General features: G+C 27.7%; 3 protein-coding genes across 3 annotated transcripts in view; 2 read left to right on the forward strand and 1 right to left on the reverse strand.

The window, feature by feature from the left end:
* Positions 1 to 1,172, reverse strand: part of PmUG01_13021500 (mitochondrial ribosomal protein S18 precursor, putative) — a gene marked incomplete at both ends in the record, with an annotated part of 1,179 nt that extends 7 nt beyond the window's left edge. Inside the window, one exon of the mRNA XM_029007186.1 lies at positions 1 to 1,172. This exon is cut by the window's left edge and continues 7 nt beyond it. Coding sequence (XP_028863601.1) covers positions 1 to 1,172 — 1,172 coding nt within the window.
* Positions 1,173 to 3,676: 2,504 nt separating this feature from the next.
* LSD1 (lysine-specific histone demethylase 1, putative) lies at positions 3,677 to 13,426 on the forward strand (the record flags this gene model as incomplete). Its single annotated transcript, XM_029007187.1, has 2 exons — positions 3,677 to 12,790; positions 13,277 to 13,426. The coding sequence occupies 2 exons, from the start codon at positions 3,677 to 3,679 to the stop codon at positions 13,424 to 13,426; spliced, it is 9,264 nt and encodes a 3,087-aa protein (XP_028863602.1).
* Positions 13,427 to 15,853: 2,427 nt separating this feature from the next.
* Positions 15,854 to 19,148, forward strand: MCM5 (DNA replication licensing factor MCM5, putative; the record flags this gene model as incomplete). Its single annotated transcript, XM_029007189.1, has 4 exons — positions 15,854 to 17,805; positions 18,140 to 18,284; positions 18,472 to 18,581; positions 19,079 to 19,148. 4 exons carry the CDS (start codon positions 15,854 to 15,856, stop codon positions 19,146 to 19,148), a joined length of 2,277 nt encoding a protein of 758 aa, XP_028863603.1.
* Between the last annotated feature and the right edge of the window lie 1,186 nt (positions 19,149 to 20,334).

Raw genomic sequence — 20,334 nt, forward strand, 5'->3', positions numbered from 1 at the left:
CTGAAGGAGTTTTCGTAATAATTTTTTTTATATCTCAATAACATTTTGGAAAACGTTTTGTCCGAATCGATGGTAAAATCGCTTACGTCATTAGTGGGAGATGTATCGGAAGCACTGTCTGGGGCGTGGGCTACTGTCTGGTTTGATCGGTCTGCATTTTTTTTGGACTCATAGGAGAAGTACTTGTAATAGTTCAAGGAGGGGTATTTATTAATCATAACTTTAAGAATTGCCTGAGCTCTTAAATCGTTAAACTGCATGTACCTGTGTAATAATTCATCAACAAGTAATTGCATAGGATCAATTAAAGGAATTAAATCATCTTTATCAGGTTTTCTATCATATGGATATAGAGCCATTCTTCTAGCTATACATATCGATTTAAAAATTTGAATTTGTTGTTTTCTTGTTGTCATATTAATTTTACGTGGTAATATTAAACCATTTTCACTAATAAAATTATGTAGTAGATGTGTATGCCTCCATATAAATGGACTCTTAATATTCAATAGTTTTCTTTTACTAAATGAGGGATTCCAGTACTTTTCATTTTTATCATTACATGTAATATTTTCTTCTTTATGTATATTAAAATACTTGATATATTCATCAGAATATATGTTATGTAGTTTATATTGTTCTTTTAATGACTTTTTAATTGCTCTTCTTTGTTTTTTTATCTCAACTATACTTGCTAGTTTTGAGTATTCGTTAAACTCATAAGTAATTTCTCTTCTTAAATCATTTACTTCTTTAAATGGATTCCAATATGGATCTATATAAATATCTTTATAACTTAAATTTGATACATGTTTTTTTTTTTTATTTATTCTTTCAAATATATTTTTTGTTATTCTTATTTCTTCTCTATTTAATTCTTCTATAACTGGTGAATTGTCATATTCTACACTATCTTTATCTACTTCTTTTTTCATCCTATATAACTCCTCAAAACATTCATCAAATAGTGCATTACAGGATGTCTCATTTGACACTTTTACTTCTTCTAATTTCTCATTTATCTTTCTTTTCCTTATATCCACTACATTATTATCACTGTTCTTATTTATGCGACTACCACCCCTTAGTCCTTTGGTTATAAATTTACACGCCTTGTTCATTCCCAATTTTGGAAGTAATATGCTCTGCAACTTGGGATGTTTCATTAGCATTTTTTCTCTATATTGTTTAAAACCTTCGTCAGATTTTCATAGAAGCAAATAAAGGAGCATACGTCGGGAAAACATATATCATCCTGATTTTCTTACACATACATATGGCAACAGAAATCCTTTTCAACATCTCTCAAAGGGAAAAGATTAAAAAATGAAGGTAAAAGGAAAAGAGTAAAATGTAAAATGTAAAATATAAAATGTGAAATGTAAAATGTGAAAAGTAAAAATTATACTTAAACAATGTGCTTGCGTACGGCACAGAAAGGACAGAAAATGTTAATTTTGTAAAATAAAAAAAAATAAAAAAAAATTATGTTAGTGTTATAAGTAGTAAATAAACGTCACTAGGTTCTTAACTCTCCTTTTGAAGCTTCTCGCTGATGTATGCTTTTGCGTAAATTCATTTTACTAAGGCATGCACCATACATATATATCCATATATCCATATATATATATATATATATGATTTATGCATGTATGTATGTATGTATGCAGATGTAATAGATATTTGCTTATATATAACGTGTGCGTAAAACTTTTTTCCTCCTTTCTCTGCGCTTTCATGTTTCTTTTTTGTCGTATACTCTGAGTCATAAATTATTATATTAGTATCATGTGTATATTTCTATTTTATACTTAAATAATCATAAATATGTAAGCATATATGTTCACATATATATCCACATATATTTTCACATATCATTTCAAAAATATTTGCACAAGTTTGAGCCCATTCCTTTTTTTTAATTTTGCGAAAACATGTATACAGTAATGCATTCGTATACTCATGCATATATACACAATTCTTACAAAGGAATGTGTCAATGCACACTTATACAATTTTTACACGCCTATGTGCATATGTCCACGTATAGAATTCTTACAAATCTCTGAGCAAATTCACACGTATACAAATACATTAGAGCCTCACTTCAGTATTTTGTTTTATCAAGGTGTATGAGCGAGCCTAATATAAATGTATTCGTATTTTTTAGAATTTTTTAAAATTCTTTACAATTTTTTATAAATATTTACCATATTTTTCAATATTTTACAATTTTTTTCAGTTCTTTACAAGTTTTTATAATTCCTTACAATTCTTCACAAGTTAAGACCATTTTTTTTTTTTTTTTTAAATTAGAATGTTTCTTTATTTTTGTGCTTACGGGTTTTAATATTTCTTAAAGCATTGAATTCTATGCTTTTTTAAGAAAAATAGCAAATTATCTTGTTTTTCATTTTTTATTAATAATTTTTTTAATTTTTCAATATTTTGATTTTTCAATTTTTCAATTTTTCAATTTTTTAATTTTTTAATTTTTCAATTTTTCAATTTTTCGATTTTTCAGTTTTTTAATTTTTCAATTTTTCAATTTTTCAATTTTTTAATTTTTTAATTTTTTAATTTTTTAATTTTTTAATTGTTTAATTTTTTAATTGTTTAATTGTTTAATTGTTTAATTGTTTAATTGTTTAATTGTTTAATTGTTTAACTTTTCAATTTTTCAATATTTTAACTTTTCAAATTAAAAATTTTTCAATTTTTTACCTTTTTTTTTTTTATTCTCCTATATTTTGTTCAAGAGTTTCCTCCTTTTTTTGGAGCGTTTTTAGTTACAAACTTCTATATATATACATATATAAATATATACATGTATGCACAAATGTTTATCTAATCGTAATGTGAATACTATAGATATAGTAATATTATGGACATTGTTCTTAAGGAAATACCTTTTGTACATATTGCGTCCTTTCGTTTTCGTATTCATATTATTCTTATTCATATTAATGTTTCTATTTGAGTTATTATTCCCATTCATACTAGCATTCCCATTCATACTAGCATTCCCATTCATACTAACATTCCTATTCATGTTATTATTCTCATTCATACTATTTTTCCTGTGCATGTAATTATTCCTGTTCATGTAATTATTCCCATTCAAATTATTATTCCTGTTCAACTCTTTCTCTTATTTATTTTTCATATTTCGCCTATTTTTCCTTTCCTTCCTTCTCTTTTTTTTACAGGCGCGAGAAGCGGGTAACGCTCAATTGTAATTGTTGTAAAATTGTATAGCATCTGACAAAAGGTTTTAATGATCTGAAATTCTTCTTTGTTTATGATGCGTTTCTGATATGTTTCTGGTGTGTTTGTACAAAATGTGATAGTTTATTTTATTTTACCTTTTTTTTTTTTTTTTTTTGTAAGAGTTTATCTTTCATTAGATATATAACAAAAAGGTAGCTTTTTTGTTTTTATAAGAAGCAATTTCTCCATGTTCCTACCTAAATAGATATCATATTATTAAGATAATAGATTGTTTAATCGCATCTCTATTTTTGCCTCATCTCAATGTATTATCACACCATATTTACATCCATATTTGCTCGCATATTACCTTTGTTTTACACGTGTTTTACTAATCTCTTTTATGACTATAGTTCCTCTGACTTGTTTATATCCCTTTCTTTCCCAAAAGTAATTTACTTAAATTATGGGATCACTTCAATCAGAACCCAGTATAAATAGTAACAAACACATAAATAATAATGATCATATTGAAAACATTCAAAAAATTGATAGTGTTGGAAGTATTGATACAAATAAAAACTTGGGTGTATGTAAAAACGTTAATATAATAAGAAAACCCACTCAAGATGACTATAGTTATTTGAACAATATAGGTAAATACGAAATAATATATTCCTATTTGAACAGAAATGAAAAAAATGGTCTATTACTACTACAAAGAGAAAAGGAAAAGTTTGTAAAAAAAGACAATTCTTGCATCGACAATTCTTGCATCGACAAGTCCTGTATCGACAAACATGATGTTATTGAAATATTTTATGAACAGTTAATAAAATATAATTTAGACCTAGAGTTATACAATGACAAATTATACATATCATTAAAATTTTTGGATAATATTGATATGATAGTTCCATATCTAAAAAACGAAATTTATTTTGAAAAAAAAAAGGGAGAAAATATTATCTTACTACTAGCCAAGAAATATGAAATGTCAGAAGCACTAATGAAATCTATATATATAAAGGATAAAATTTATAAATTCTTCAACAGCAATAAGCAAATAGATGAACATTTCATCAATAATGATTTTAAAACAAACTACGATTTATATAAATATATTGTACTTCGAAATTTTTTCCCTTTTACAAATGACTTCCTCATTAGAGTTAACAGTACGAACAAGGAAGATCTTACCGAAAAACTGCCTACCAGAGTAAATGAGTATAGATATGGTTTCATAGATAACAATTACCAAATAAACGATCAGCCATGTATAAATGTAGATGAAACGCACCAAATAGATAGAGAAAAAAAGTTCTGTCAGATTAACAAAGCAAGTTCACCTGAAGAACAAGCTTCATATAACGACAGAAGGAATGATGAGATAATGAATTATGGTACAACACATAATCAAAGCAGTAGGACATTCAGTTTAAATCTAAATATTGAAAAAGCATATGAAAAAAAAAGGAAGCATGTTTGTAAAGATAAGGTCTGCAAAGAAACAAAGAACGATGAGAGGGTAACTATTATTCGAAAAAGAAAAACTTTTCAAAATGATACATCTCTCAGAGTATGTTATAGCAGTTTGGGAATCCACGAGGAGGAGCATAAACTCCTGGATATGAGTGAAAGCAAGTTAAACAAATATTCTTCGCAGGAAAATAGTGAAAACGGACCTAAACATAAATCAAATAGCGCGAACAATCTGAACAATCAACATAACGGCGATGGTTATGTGCCGTGTGAACGAAGGGAAAGCACCGAGAAGAGCGTAATTAACGAAAAGTTTGTGCAGATCAGAGCAAACACATTGAGAAAAGGAGATAGTCCATATGAGATATTAACAACAGAGGGAGAAATAGAAATGATGCAAAGGAATAAAAAACTTGAGGAAAAAGTAGATCGAAAGAGCATGCAAAGAACAATATTTGAAAAAGAAGAGTTACTAAGAATGGCAAGTGAAAAAACAAAAAGGAGCAAAGAAGAAAGAATTTTTAAAAGAATGGATATATTTACTAATGAAAAGGAATTTAAAAAAAAATTATTAGAGGAAAATAAAATTAGAGAAAGAGAAGAAAAACGGAAGGTAAAGGAAGAGAAGAATAAGGAAAGGGAGGAGAAGAAGAAGGAAAAAGAAGAGAAGAAGAAAGAGAGGCAAGAAAGACAAAAGGAAAAAGAAGAAAAGAAGAAAGAAAGGCAAGAGAGACGGAAAGAGAGGCAAGAAAAGCAGAAGAAGAGGGAAGAAAAACAGAAAGAAAGAGAGGAAAAGCAGAAGAAGAGGGAAGAAAAACAGAAGGAAAGAGAGGAAAAGCAGAAGGAAAAGGAAAAGAAAAAGAGACAGAAAGAAGAGGTTTTAAAAATGTTGAAAGAGGAAAAGGAAAGACTAAAAGAACAAAAGAAAAAACTGACCGAAGAAAAAAAAAAATTAAAAGAAGAGGAAACCAAACTAAAAGAAGAAGAAAAAAAATTGAAAGAACAAATGTTAAAAAATGTAAGAGAAGAACGAAAAATTATTAAGGAGTTGAAATATGAATATAAAAAAATTAAAATAGAAGACCATAATATTTCAAAGGAAATATTAAAAAATAATAGTAGGAAGGTAAAAGAAAAACAAAGGGAGATGATAATAAGCGATTCGTTTAGTTATTCCGCTAACAAGAAAATATTAAGAAAAAAGAAAGAAATTGTTCTACTGAACATGAGAAAGAATGAAAAAAACGTAAAAAATGTAAGAAGTATAGATAACGATAACTTATCAGCTGATGGTAATTACACTATACGCGAAAATTTGCATGTACAAGAAGAGGGTAAGGGATCCGAAGACACATTAGGAGGAGAAGATGAAAAAGGGGATATACAGATTAATAGAATATTAGGTGATGATCAAAACAATCTAAAAAATGAAGGTATCACAAGTATATTTTATCAAGTTAAGGATAATAACAGAGTAATGAAGGGAAGAGGAAAAAATACAAAAATAGATCAAATATGTGATCAAGCAGAGGATGTATCAATTACAACGAAAGAACAAAATATTCAAGATAATGAAACTTGCAGTGATACGAACAATGCAGTAGTTGGACAAGCAAATATATCCAAAATAAATAGATGTTATGAAATAAAGAGGAAAAATTATTATAGCTGTTCCTTATATACAGCAGGGGATTTATCGAAAAGAAGAAAAAAAGGAAACGACATCATTGGAGGGGTTGAGATGGGAGAGACCAAAATTGGTAGGGTTAATACTGAAAGGGATAGCATAGGAAGGGGTAGTTCCTCAAGGGGTCCAAAGTGGATGGATTCGGGGTTTAGGGAAAGGAGAAGTGGAGGCATTATACACATACCTAACAATGTAATGGAGGAAGAGGTAGCGGAGAGTATTATATTAGGTAAACATGAAAATTACGAGAAAGATAAGAAAAAAAGGAAGGAAAAAAAAAAAATATCATTATTTGGTCAGGTGAAACCAGTAGATCTTATAAGAAAAGGAATTGATGCGTATAAAATTTTGGAAAATGAGGAAAATTTATATGTGGATGTTCTAATTATAGGTGCAGGTATATCTGGGCTTGCTGCTTCCTATTATTTAAATAAATGTAATGCAAATTTTTTAGTTATTGAGGGTAGAGATAGAATAGGTGGTAGAGCCTTCTCAACCATATTACCTCAAAGAATTATAAATAACAAAACTTTACCCGAAACTGTTGTTGATTTAGGAGCTAATTATTTACACTGCTGTGATAATGCAGATTTGCTGAAAGAGGAAGTAAAGAAAGAGAGGGATGACAATATATTTGAAGAGTTAGAAAAAGAATATTATACTGAAGATGAGGATATGTTAGCATCCGAACTAAAAGTGAATGTTAAGGAGAAAAAAGGTGTAAGAAAAAATAAGCCAAAAAATAAAGTAGTAGCAGTGGAAGCAGCAGCAAGAACAGGCGCATCCACAGGGGCGAAGAAGAAAAAGAAGAAGAAGCACAAAAATTATGATGCAACAAGTAATGAAATCAATAATGATAACCATCTTGACCAATTTGATATGAACATAATGGAAGGCAAGTTATTGAATAATATCAAATTATTCAAGGAAGAATACATAAAATTATTTAGTGAGTCAAATAATCCATGCTTTCATGATTACATTAACAATGATAATATGTTTAAACGCTGTAGTACTAACCTACACAGTAAAATACATTGTTATACCAAGGATAGTACATTCTCTTTACATCATTTCAAAAATGATGAAGGAGGACTGTACAGTGAATATGATTACGTCCACACAAAGAATGAAAAGAATAGGAGGAAAAAAAAATTAAAAAAAAGTATGCTATTTATGATAAGAAACAATGTGGATAATATTTGTTATCTTTATAAAAATTATTATAAAGAAAAGAAAAAAGATATTTTCAATTTTTTAAAAAGTATAGATGAAAATATATATTTGTATAACAACTTAAGTGATGATACTTTACTTAGTTCAGCTCCAAAGACTACTATTAATTGCACTTTTAAAAATGAAAATAAGAAATTTAAAATTTTGTCAGTTAATAAAGATACAAGAAGAAGAAGAGAATATGACAAATCATTAACTCAACTTGCTCAGAAATTAAAACCAAAAATTTCATTAGTATGCGGAAAAGATAACTGGGAGTCCACCTTTTATGCATATTGGTATAATAACGAAAATGGAAAAAAAATTAAAAGCTTTAAAATTTATAGAATTAACTTATTGTGTGATAAAATTAGAGTAAGAGCTGCTAGAAAAATAAGAATATTTCTATTCATCAATGAGAGCATATATGATAATTGTCGAAAAGAAATAGAAAATGCAAATGATGATAATAAAGCAAGCTATAGTGATAATACTACGGAGGTTGATCAAAAAATTCTATCCTTACAAAACAGTAAAGAGGAAAAAGGAATAAACGAAGAAAAAAAAAAAAAAAAAAAAAAGAATATTTTTTATGAAAAAGTTGATCATGATAAAACTCGTCTGAAAACATGTAATCATAATAAAATAGACATAAATGAGGTTAAAAATAAATTAGATGAGCTTAAAGAAAATTGTGAAAATAGTACTAGCGATGGAAGGTATGAAAAGGAGACCAACACGGAGCACGAGCCGAGTGAGTCGTGCTTTTTATCCCCTGCGAATGAGCCGAAACTCCCGAGTGAGTCGTACATTTTGTTTCCTTCAAATGACCCAAAACACCTGAACGAGTCAAGTAAGATTCTTAATTTGGGATGTAATAAGGACAAAAATGATAATAGCAACAATAGTGGTAGTAACGGTAATAGTAATGAACATACCAAAAAAAATAATAGCATCAATGCCAATGGTAGTAGTGGCAATGGTAGTAATGCCAATGGTAGTAATGCCAATGGTAGTAATGCCAATGGTAGTAGTGGCAATGGTAGTAATGCCAATGGTAGTAATGCCAATGATAGTAATGCCAATGGTAGTGATGCTAGTGAGAGCAATACCAATGCTTGTGAGGCGGAGGGGGGAAACGAAAAAGAGTTTGTCGCAAATTTGGACGCCCAAACATACGATTTACCCGAAATGAAAGTGGGATGTGAAAAAAATATGAACATGTCAGAAAAAAAAAAAAAAAATTCCAAATATTACATAGCTGGATCAAAGAATGGAAATATGAAAAAGAAGGTATCTACTATTGATTTGGACATATTGAATTATGATAAGGATCTGATAATTTATGATAATTATTATAATTATGGGGAAGAGTATTATAAGATTGTACAAGCAGGAAATGTGTGTGAGTCAGGAAAAAAGAAGAACATAACTAAAACCGTTTTGTATGATGATATGAATAAAAGAAGAAGTTTGTGGGATTTATTAATGGAATGTACAGAAGAAATATTTAACGAAATGAATATAAATCGAAAAAATTTTTCCATGGAAGAATGGAAAATGTTAATGGTTACATTACAATCAAGATATGGTTATGGTAGTGATTTAAGAGAAACATCCATAGCTATGTCAAGACTTCCATTTTCCAGCTACATGGATATTGATATATGTCCAAATTATGGTAGTAATAATTATATATCTAAAAATATAAAATATTATGATAAAATTAAAAAAAATGAACAAACTCCTCATATTAGATCATTTAAAGATGATAGTAGTGCCGACCAAATTGTCCTTGATGGCTGGAAATGGATAATTGACTACCTATCAAAAGATATACAGAATAAAATTTTTATTAACACAGTAGCTGAGCTTGTTCATGTAAAAGATGAGGGGAAAAAAAAAGGAAAAGAGGAATTTTTTTCCCATAGTAATACAAAAAATGAGCAAACTTGTCAAGAAAAGAGATATCCAAATAATGGTAATAATACAAACAAACATTCTAATAACAAAACTAATATGGAATCATATGTTGTAGGTAGCTTTAGCAATTATGTAAAGGAACGCGATTGCAATAATGCTTCTTACGAAAGTGATAACTATGATAAAAACTGTTCTAAAGGGAAAGAACTAACAGGCAAAGATATGGGGGAAAGTAGCCTTAATGGAAGAAATATCCCTCCAATGGGTGTTGTCATAAACGATATGAAGGATACACAAAGTTCACATATTCCCTATGAGGATGCATCAAAACTTTTAAAAAGCAGCTATAAAGAGTGCTATAACAAAGAGGACTATAGTGTTCTTGTTAAATGTAAAAGCTATGACACGTCAAAAAATATAAACAATAATTTTCATGGTACATCAGACTTAAGTAACTTCAATTATTTGAATGTAAATATATATGCGAAATATGTGATAGTTGCTGTACCTTTAGGTTGTTTAAGAAATAATGATGAGAAAAAGAAAAATATGCATCGAAAAACACAACTCGAATTTCAGCCCAAATTACATCCACTAAAAGTTAAAGCACTTAATAATTATAAAATGGGAAATCATAATAAAATTATTTTACGATTTTATCCTTTTAATTTTATATGGCCTTTTGATAGTTTACAATTAAATTGTATAGATCAAAAATTTCAATTTCTTAATCTTCATGCATATGGAAAAGTTGGTTGTGTTTTAGTTCATTGTTTTCCACCTTGGTCATGTACATATGGATATATTAAAAAAGAATATTTCATTGTTAATGAATGTTTATATACATTAAATAAAATGTTTGAAAGAAGTGGGAAACGGTTACCTATATTAGTTGATTATATTATTACTAAATGGCAAGATGATCATTTTTCTTGTGGTTCTTATGCATATCCATATGTTAATTGTAATGATAATGATTTAATTTATTTAAGATCTCCTCATCCTATTGATAATCCGAAGGTTGTTTTTTGTGGGGAATATTTATCAAAGAGCTACTTCCAATGTGTTGATGGGGCATATGATACGGGTATTCGTGCAGCTGAAGATATTGCTCATATAGGATTGAAGTTAAGGAGTTATGATACTAAATATTATAACACAGATGTCTTTTTTTTTCCTGATAATACATGCCCCTTTACCAATATCCCTTTACCTAGGATAAACAATTCTCTTATAGGTTTTTATATCACCGATGGAAGTGATGAGGCGTTAACAGATTATGAAAGTTCGTCTGATGATGAAGAGGGATGTATATCTAATATTCCATCATCAGTTGTTAAGGAAGAATATGAATTTTTGTCCTATTCCTTAGGAAAAATTCTTCAGTTCTTCAATAATTTAAAGGGTCAAGATGTTTGTAAAAATCGGAAAGAAGACAAGGAGAGAAAGAAAAGGAAACAGAAGGAACAGATAATGAAGAATGAAACAGAAGTACTTGAAAAAAAGGAGTCTTTGAACAATATATATCACAGTTATAAGGATGAAGCACGAAAAAATGAACCGTTAATTAATTATCAGCAAAAATGTACATACAGCGGCACAGATAATCATAAGAGCAGTTACTCAGATTCTAACCTTGATGGGAACGACAAAAAAAATAGTGGCATATCGAGTAGCATACCGGAATCCCTAAGTAGAAACCATCCGATTGACATGTGCAATAAGCCTAATAGCAAGGATGATTTCCCAGTGGGAGATATACAATATGAAGGTGCTGAAGATTCCCACATGAATGAAAGAAGAGATATATTAATATATGATAACCCTGGAACAAGTGAAAATTTAAAAGACTCAAACAGTCCAATGGAGAGTAATGAAAGGACAAATATGACGAGTTATATAGCTTCGAACACTGTTCTCGCTGCACATGCAACGTGTAGTTCGCATGTGGGAGGAAACATCACCAGTAGTCTTAAAGGCTATCCACGCAAAGATGTAAATGTTAAAGAAAGTATATTTCTTAATAAATATTACAACAATTTAGACGTATACATTGATAAATATATGGTAAAATTTAACGATATTGTTTTTCGCAATTATAATAATATAGAGTTAAATTTGTTAAGAAAAAAAGAAGATGCTGTTATTACTCCTATTTTTATAAAATCAAAGTTTTTGATGTGTCGGTCGTTGTCAGCAGTTTTAAATAAATATTATCGTTTCCAATTTTTTATACAAAAAGAATTGTTTTCAAAAGTTCAAGAGGTGAAGGATGAACTTCTGCATTATTTCAATTTTAGTAATTGTAAATATAGAGATATTTTATTTTGTCATGAAGAAAAAATAAATGATGATATAATTAGCGATGAAAAGAAGGAAAAAAATGTAGTAGATGCAACATGTGACGGTATTTTTTATGAACAGGCAAGAATTAGCTCAATAATTAAGGAAGTCGATGGCACGAATCATGGTACCAATATGAAAGGAAATATTCAGTTTTGTTCCGATGAAACTCATTATGTCAAACGGAGTAACATAAACGATAGTGTAGCAAATGATAACAGAGAGAAGAACAGCATTAATGGAGGTTTTGTTGAGAAGGATGTTATAATTAGTAATAATAAAGTTAATACTAGTTGCCTGAACAGTGAATGCAAAAATGATGAATATTCTTGTAAAAATTATGAACATGACATAATAAATAACGTAAAAACTACTAAACGAAATGAAGAATGTGTAAACAGTATAGAAATAAATCAAAAAGAAAGTGTGCACAAACAGCTAGATATAGATAAAAAAAAAAAAAAAAATCTGTATATTCATAACAGACGAATATGTCAGTTAAATGGTTATTTAAAATATGTATTAAATCATATATTAATAACAAAAAGATTTATAGAAGAAAATATCAGAAATATAAATAATTATAATAAAATAAAATTAAATTCTACAGATTTTGTTTTTTTTTTTTGTTATCTCTTACAATATATTATGAAAGTAATAAATTATGATTTATATCATAATTGTATTGATTATAATATAATTATTCAATTATTATGTGATTATGTATATTACTTAATATTTTATAAACATGATGCATTATGTTATAAATGTATGAATGGAGGAGAATTAATTATATGCGATTTTTTAAATTGTGCTAATGGATGGCATTCCTACTGCTTATCTTCAAACACGGATGAAAGTGAAAATAAGCTAGGTAGTCTGTGGTTTTGTCCAGAGTGTGTTAGCACAAACGTATCCCACGTTTATAAGGTAATTTGCCAAAACCAAAAATAAAACAATATAGTATAATGTTATATAATATAGTATAATACAATATAACATATTTTGTGTGCATATGGCCATGAAAACAATATTTGTATGGATGTAGAAAAGATATATGCTAACCTTTTTGTATATATAGCTTACCCTCTACATGTAGTTTGCATTTTGTTTATTTTGCTGTAAATGGAAAGGGTGCTTTTTATTTGGTGTCTTCCATATAACTTCCCCCTTTAATTTTGTATTTTTTAATTTTTTATTATTTTATTATTTTATTATTTTATTATTTTGTTATTTTATTTTATTATTTTATTTTATTATTTTATTTTATTGTTTTATTTTATTGTTTTATTTTATTATTTTATTCTATTATTTTATTTTATTATTTTATTCTATTATTTTATTCTATTATTTTATTTATTATTTTATTTTATTTTATTTATTTTTTTTATTGCCCCCCTTCACTATTCTTATCAGAGGGGATGCTATAACCAAAATGAGATCATACAGAATTACTGGAAGAGAAGAGTTTACATTTATAAGGTGAAATTCTTTTTGTCAAGAACTCGAAGAATTAGAAAGAGATTAGACTTACTACAGATGGAACTGTCTAAAAGGTTTCATTGATATTTTTATAGTTCGTACGTTTAATTTTTTTTTCTCCTTTTTTGTACATTATATATATATAATGTATTTTACGTATTTTTTGGGAATTCATTATTGTACTGGCATTTTTTGTACTTGCATTTCTTTTTACATAATAAAGAAAAGCAGTTACATTGGTTTCACCAATATTTTAATTGATATTTTATGGTATTTATTCAATTTTTTTTTATTTAATTCAATTCAATTAAATTTAATTTATATTTTTTTTTTTTTTTGTAATATGTTTTTCCTTTTTTTTTTTAAATTACACATTATCCTATTCAAAATTTTAAATATAATCCTTTTTAATATTCGCGTGCAACATTTTTATTAATTTGTTCATGTATGTACTTATGTATATATATATGAGCAAACATGTATATACATATGTCTATATATGCGCGAATATTACAAATTATTATCAAGTGTATTTGAATATACCAGTTATTTTTTTATCTAATTTTTTCCGGTATATATGCGAATACACGCATTTATTCATACACATAGTTACTATTCCAAATGAGCGCCATTTACTTATTGATGTTATGTTGAGGGCTTAAATATACACATGAATTCGAGTACATATATACATAATATGTACGTATATATAAACAAGGAATTATACACACATGTAATGGACACAAGATAGTGCCTATATACCCTACTTTTTAAGATCCTCTGCCTTAGTACCTTTGTATATTTGTTTATTTTTTTGGAGCGTTACCCAAAAATAAAAAAAACATACATATATATATTTATACATACACGCATATGTGCACACAAAGAATTCGCTTAAGATCTTAAAATTGATGAACTTTTAAGAGACAAAGTAAATAGATGTAAACGCACAAGAGGAAAATTAAACTATTGGAAAAAAAAATAAAAAATAAAAAATAAATGACTATGCGTACACACACTTACAAATGTACGTTACGAAGTTATATACTTTTCATTTCTTAATAAAAGGAATATTATAATTGTTTGCTGCGTGTCCTAAATTTGAAGGGATTTTTTTTTTTTTTTTTTCCCCTCTAATGTCTATGTTTAAAGAAGTAGGGAAAAGATCCTTATGACTACTGTTTTATTATTATTATTAATGATATCTTAATTTTTATAGTTTATTTTTATTTATTTTTTTTTTTTTATTTGTCTTGGTTTTAAATAGAGTTAATATTCGAAGTCAATGTTTATCTTTAAACTTGGTATATGCACGATAATGAAAAGTAAAGGTATCGTACGAAGAATATATGAAATATAACAATATTTTTATTTGATTTAATTTAGTTTAGATAAATTTAGCTGAATTTAATTGAGTTTAATTCAATTCACTTCACTTTAACATAGTTCAGTTTTATTTAATTATTCTTGTTTGTCCTTTTTAAACGCAAACTTACACATTTACAAATCGCTTTTATTTTTGTCGGGAATAGGCAAAGTCGGTAAAAGTAGAATAAAGTAAAATTTTTTTTTTTTGAAAATAAATAGTGCTACCAAAGAAATACACCGTAAGTAAACAATGGTAAACTTAATGTTCCATGTAAAATGCATAAAGTGAAGTAAGATTATGTAGCAGTTGAAATTTTTTTTTTTTTTTCTTTTTTTAGTTCTTGTAAAAAACAATAAAAAGTTGAGAAAATTTTCAAAATTGAGAGTTACTAATACAGCTAAGTAAATGCTAAACCATGTAAACAAAATTTATTATTTACCTTTTATATATAATATACATAAATCTTATTTTCAATTTTTTTTCGGGAAAATATACACTCCAGAGGCTTGTACATTTTTCAGCTTAAACATTTTTATCCTTAAAAATTACATAGTTTGATTATGCCAATATATTAAGCTATCTGATCATTTTTATATAGTAAAAGCGAAAAAAAAAAAAAATTGCATATTTTTTATGTATTTTCAAGAAAAGAAAAAAAAAAAAAAAAAAGGGAACATATCATAATACAAATATTTAATTTACGAAAGTACCCCCGAATAAAGTTATGTATAAAATATATGCATTGCCCAAGTACATATATTGTGACAAATTTCATTACGATATAAATTAAATGAACTAAGAAAACTTTGGATTACAGAAGATATATGATTGATCAGGGGTGATGAAGACTTTTTAGGGTTTAAGGTTTATTTAACTTGATATAAAAACTGCAATTTAGGCATTCACATTAGAAATTCACGAAGATAGCGCACCAGGGGATTTATTTCTTTTTAATTATTACACCCTATCGCACTGCGCATATTTATTATACATTATATATTTTCTGTGTGTAAATATAGCGCACCATATCTTGATGCATATATTTCCATTTTTATATTAACCTTTTTTCGAATTAATTTGTAATCCGAGCGCCCGGTGTACACGCGTAGAGCCCATTTTTCTTGTACAACAATAGTGGAAGGATGTTAGGAATTCAAGAGGGACAGGCATTTTTCAATGCAGCTAGAAATCCAAATAATAGACCGGAGAATAATATAAGGATAGAAGATAATTTACCAAGTCTGAATGAAGTGTATAATTATTTTCAAGATTTTTTATCAAGATATTCTTCAAACACGTTAAAAGAAGGTAATTTAAAAAGGGCATTATTTGAAAATGTAAAGAACAATAATTTTACATTGGACTTAAAATTAGATGACATATATAAACAACAAACAGTATTTGAAAATAATGAAATAAGTGCAACACCAATATCAGAAAGAAAGATGAAAAAACATGAAAATTATTCTGCTATATTAGCTAGAGCATTATCAGAAAGACCATTAACTTATTTGCCAACAGTTGAAAGAGTATGTTATGAAGTATGCGAAACGGCTAATATATTAAATGAAGAAGATGAACATTTGAATTATATTCAAATTAATTTACTCAACACATTTATAAGACCTACACCTATACGAGGATTATTAGCAGCAACACAAGAAAGATTTGTAGTCGTTCCTGGTATTATTGTTCAAGCTAGTAAACCTCAGCATAAAATGAGAAAAATTACATTACAGTGTAGGTACTGTGATCATAAAATGTCTATTGATGTACCACTATGGAAAGATAAACCTCAGTTACCTCCATATTGTAGATATTCATCTACCATGAAATCATCAATGGGTGTATCAAATCCTATGGATAATCAGTTAGGATGTAATGGTGTTTTAGAACCATATGTGATTTTACCGAATGAATGCACTTTTGTTGATATACAATCATTGAAGATGCAAGAGTTACCCGAAGCTGTTCCTACAGGAGATATGCCTAGACATTTACAATTAAATGCTACTAGATATTTATGTGAAAAGATGATTCCTGGTGATCGAGTTTTTGTACATGGAGTACTAACTTCATATAACCCTAACCCTAAACCTACTAGAGCTGATGGAACGAACTTTTCTTATTTACATGTTTTAGGATTTCAAAAATATGATGATATGACTGGTAATGATCTAAATTTTGACGTTGAAGAAAGAAATGAATTGACATTATTAGCTGCTGAACATGATATACATGAAAAAATATTTAAATCTGTTGCACCTGAGTTATATGGAATGGATGAAGTTAAAAAAGCTTGTGCATGTTTACTATTTGGAGGTACAAGAAAAAGAATTGGTGAAGAGACAAAAATTAGAGGAGATATTAACATGTTAATGTTAGGTGATCCATCTGTTGCTAAGTCACAAATATTAAAATTTGTAAATAGATGTGCGCCTGTTTCGGTTTATACATCTGGTAAAGGTAGTAGTGCAGCAGGATTAACAGCAGCTGTTATGAGAGATAGCCAAGGAGTTTTTTCCTTAGAAGGAGGTGCTATGGTCCTAGCTGATGGAGGGGTTGTATGTATTGATGAATTTGATAAAATGAGAGATGATGATGTTGTAGCTATTCATGAGGCTATGGAACAGCAAACTATTTCTATATCAAAAGCTGGTATTACCACTATGTTAAATACAAGATGTTCAGTCATTGCTGCTGCTAATCCATCTTTTGGTTCATATGATGATTCGCAGGATACTACAGATCAACATGATTTTAAAACAACCATCCTCTCTAGATTTGATATTATATTTTTATTAAGAAATAAACAAGATATTGAAAAAGACACATTACTATGTAATCATATCGTTGCTTTACATGCATCAAAACATAAATCACAAGAAGGGGAAATACCTCTATCAAAACTTACCAGATACATACAATATGCCAAAAAAGAAATTGCCCCTTTACTTTCAAAAGAGGCACGAGATTCTTTAAGAAATTTTTACGTTCAAACAAGGGCTGAGTATAGGGGCGATAGACGATCGGTTACCAAGAAAATACCTATCACCCTACGGCAACTCGAGTCGTTAATTCGACTGGCGGAAAGGTTCGTGCGTACATGAGTACGCGCATACGTACATAAATGCATACATTCGAACATATGCTTCCATTTATGTGCCTGTGTATGTGTATATATGTGTGTATGTATGTGTATATATGTGTGTATGTATGTGTATATATGTGTGTATGTATGTGTATATATGTGTGTATGTATGTGTATATATGTGTGTATGTATGTGTGTATGTATGTGCATGTATGTACGCATGCACGTTACGATATTTTACTCATGACTGATTTCGAATAAATGCGAACAACTTCATGTGCCCCTAATGACAAGTGCTTTAATTCAAACTTCCAAACACGTTTTCCCTTTTTTTAGTTTTGCTAAAATGGAGTTATCTCAGTTTGCCACTGAAAAGCATGTACAAATGTCTATTGACTTGTTTTCAGCTTCAACTGCTGAAACAGCAAAGCAATGTTTGATATTTGAAACCATGTCCCCTTTAGAACAGAAAGCTGTTAAGGTTTAAAGAAAAGAAGAAAAATTATTAAAGATGCCTTATTCTTTTTTTTTGCACTTTCACATATTTAAATAATAAATGCTTATAATAACTGCTATGTTTGCTACGTTATTTATTTGTATACATTTCTTGTTTACTTTTTTACGTATTTGTTTATTTTATTATATTATTTTATATTTTTTTTCATCAGCAAGCAGAAGATGCTATATTGGGTAGACTTGGAAGGGGACAAAGAGCATCAAGGGTAAATTTATTTAGGGAGCTTCAATTAAGAGGTTTTGATCGATCGGCCTTATCGAAGTAAATAAAATAAATTAAAAACATAAGGGCACATGAGTCCTGATCAATAGCATTATAAAAAGTGACAACATATATATATTTATGTACCTAATATGCATATATAAATATATGCATGTCCATGTATCTATGTAGAATATATATACACACACGTGCCTATACGTATTTGTAAACAGTGAGGAATAAAGCTTTCTACGTACGGTTCATTTTGTTCAGCCTTAAATTTAATTTTTGTCGTACCTTTATTACCCTATTCCATTTTATTCACAAATTTATGTAAAACGTGTTAATTACTTTGACTTAAATTAAGCAGTTGGGCAATTAAACAATTAAGCAATAAAGCAATAAAGCAATATATTTATCTTTTACTTTTATGTTTTGTTTTATGCATTCATTTATATATCATTTCGTTAGTATTTTAAACAGTATTACAACGAGCTATTTACATATATGCATGTGCTTATGTATAATTATTTCTATTTTTTCTTTAAATTTTTTAGAGCACTGGCTATACTCATTAAGAAGGGAGAACTTCAAGAAAGGGGCGATCGTTCCGTCAGACGCTGTTGAGTTATTTACATTTTTCCATTATATGCCACGTTACCTTATTTTTTTTTTTCCGTTAATTTCTACACCAGTACTATATATATATATATATATATATATATATATATATAAGTATATACATACATATGTATGTATGTATGTATGTATACACTAATTGTATATTTTTTAATTGCTATTTTGAAACCCTAACTTTTTATTAGTATCTTAGCATCAAATTAGTGTACTATCTTTTTAGCTTTTTAAAATAAAATTTTTTTCAAACTGTTTACTTTAATTTCAATAAATATGTGTTATTATGTTTTCTTTTACTAAAAAATAAGGTACGTACGCATAAATATATGTTTATATATATATATATATAAATTATACATGTATGTGTAACCTCCTAAAATATGTTGCACACAGAATATATATGTGCCAAAAAAAATGTTTTGTATATAAATGTAAAATTCAGAAAACCATTTTTTTTTTTTTGAATATGTATTATTTATATCAATTTTAAAGTTCCCGCATTTCTTTTGGACATTTTGTCAAGGATTTTTATTATTACATTATTACAATATTACTGCTTATGTTAATCAATATGTTAATAGTAATCAAATTTTAATTTTTTTCCTTTATGCTTTTTGCTTTTTTCTTCTTTTCTTTTTTCTTTTTTCTTTTTTCCTTTTTCTTTTTTTTTCTGTATGCATTTTTAAAAATGTGTATATTATTATATGTAATATAAAATAGTATTTTCACTAAATCGTGACTTCATTTTTCATTGTACCTGCAATCATTATGTGAACATACCAACATAAGTATATTTTTATTTTATTATTTTTTGGTAATATATAATTTATTACACAAAAAAGAAAAAAAACTTCTGTAAAACGCAAAGGGGAATAAAAAGATAATTAAAAAAAAAATTAAAAAATTAAGAATTTTTTACAATTTCCCTTAGCTTGTTTAGAATAAAAAAAAAAATAAATATTATATATATCACATATTTACGTATACATATATATATATATATATATATATATATATGTACCATAAACACATGTATATTTTGTCGTTAATCCTGTGACCGTGCATAGGATAAATGAACTTCCCCATTTTGGCCCCATTGAAATTAAAATAAAAAACAAATTTAAATTTACTTAAAATATTTTTTTTTTTTTTTTTTAAGTTTTATTTTTTAAAAGAA

Source organism: Plasmodium malariae (genome assembly GCF_900090045.1).
Source record: "Plasmodium malariae genome assembly, chromosome: 13".
Taxonomy (NCBI): domain Eukaryota; phylum Apicomplexa; class Aconoidasida; order Haemosporida; family Plasmodiidae; genus Plasmodium; species Plasmodium malariae.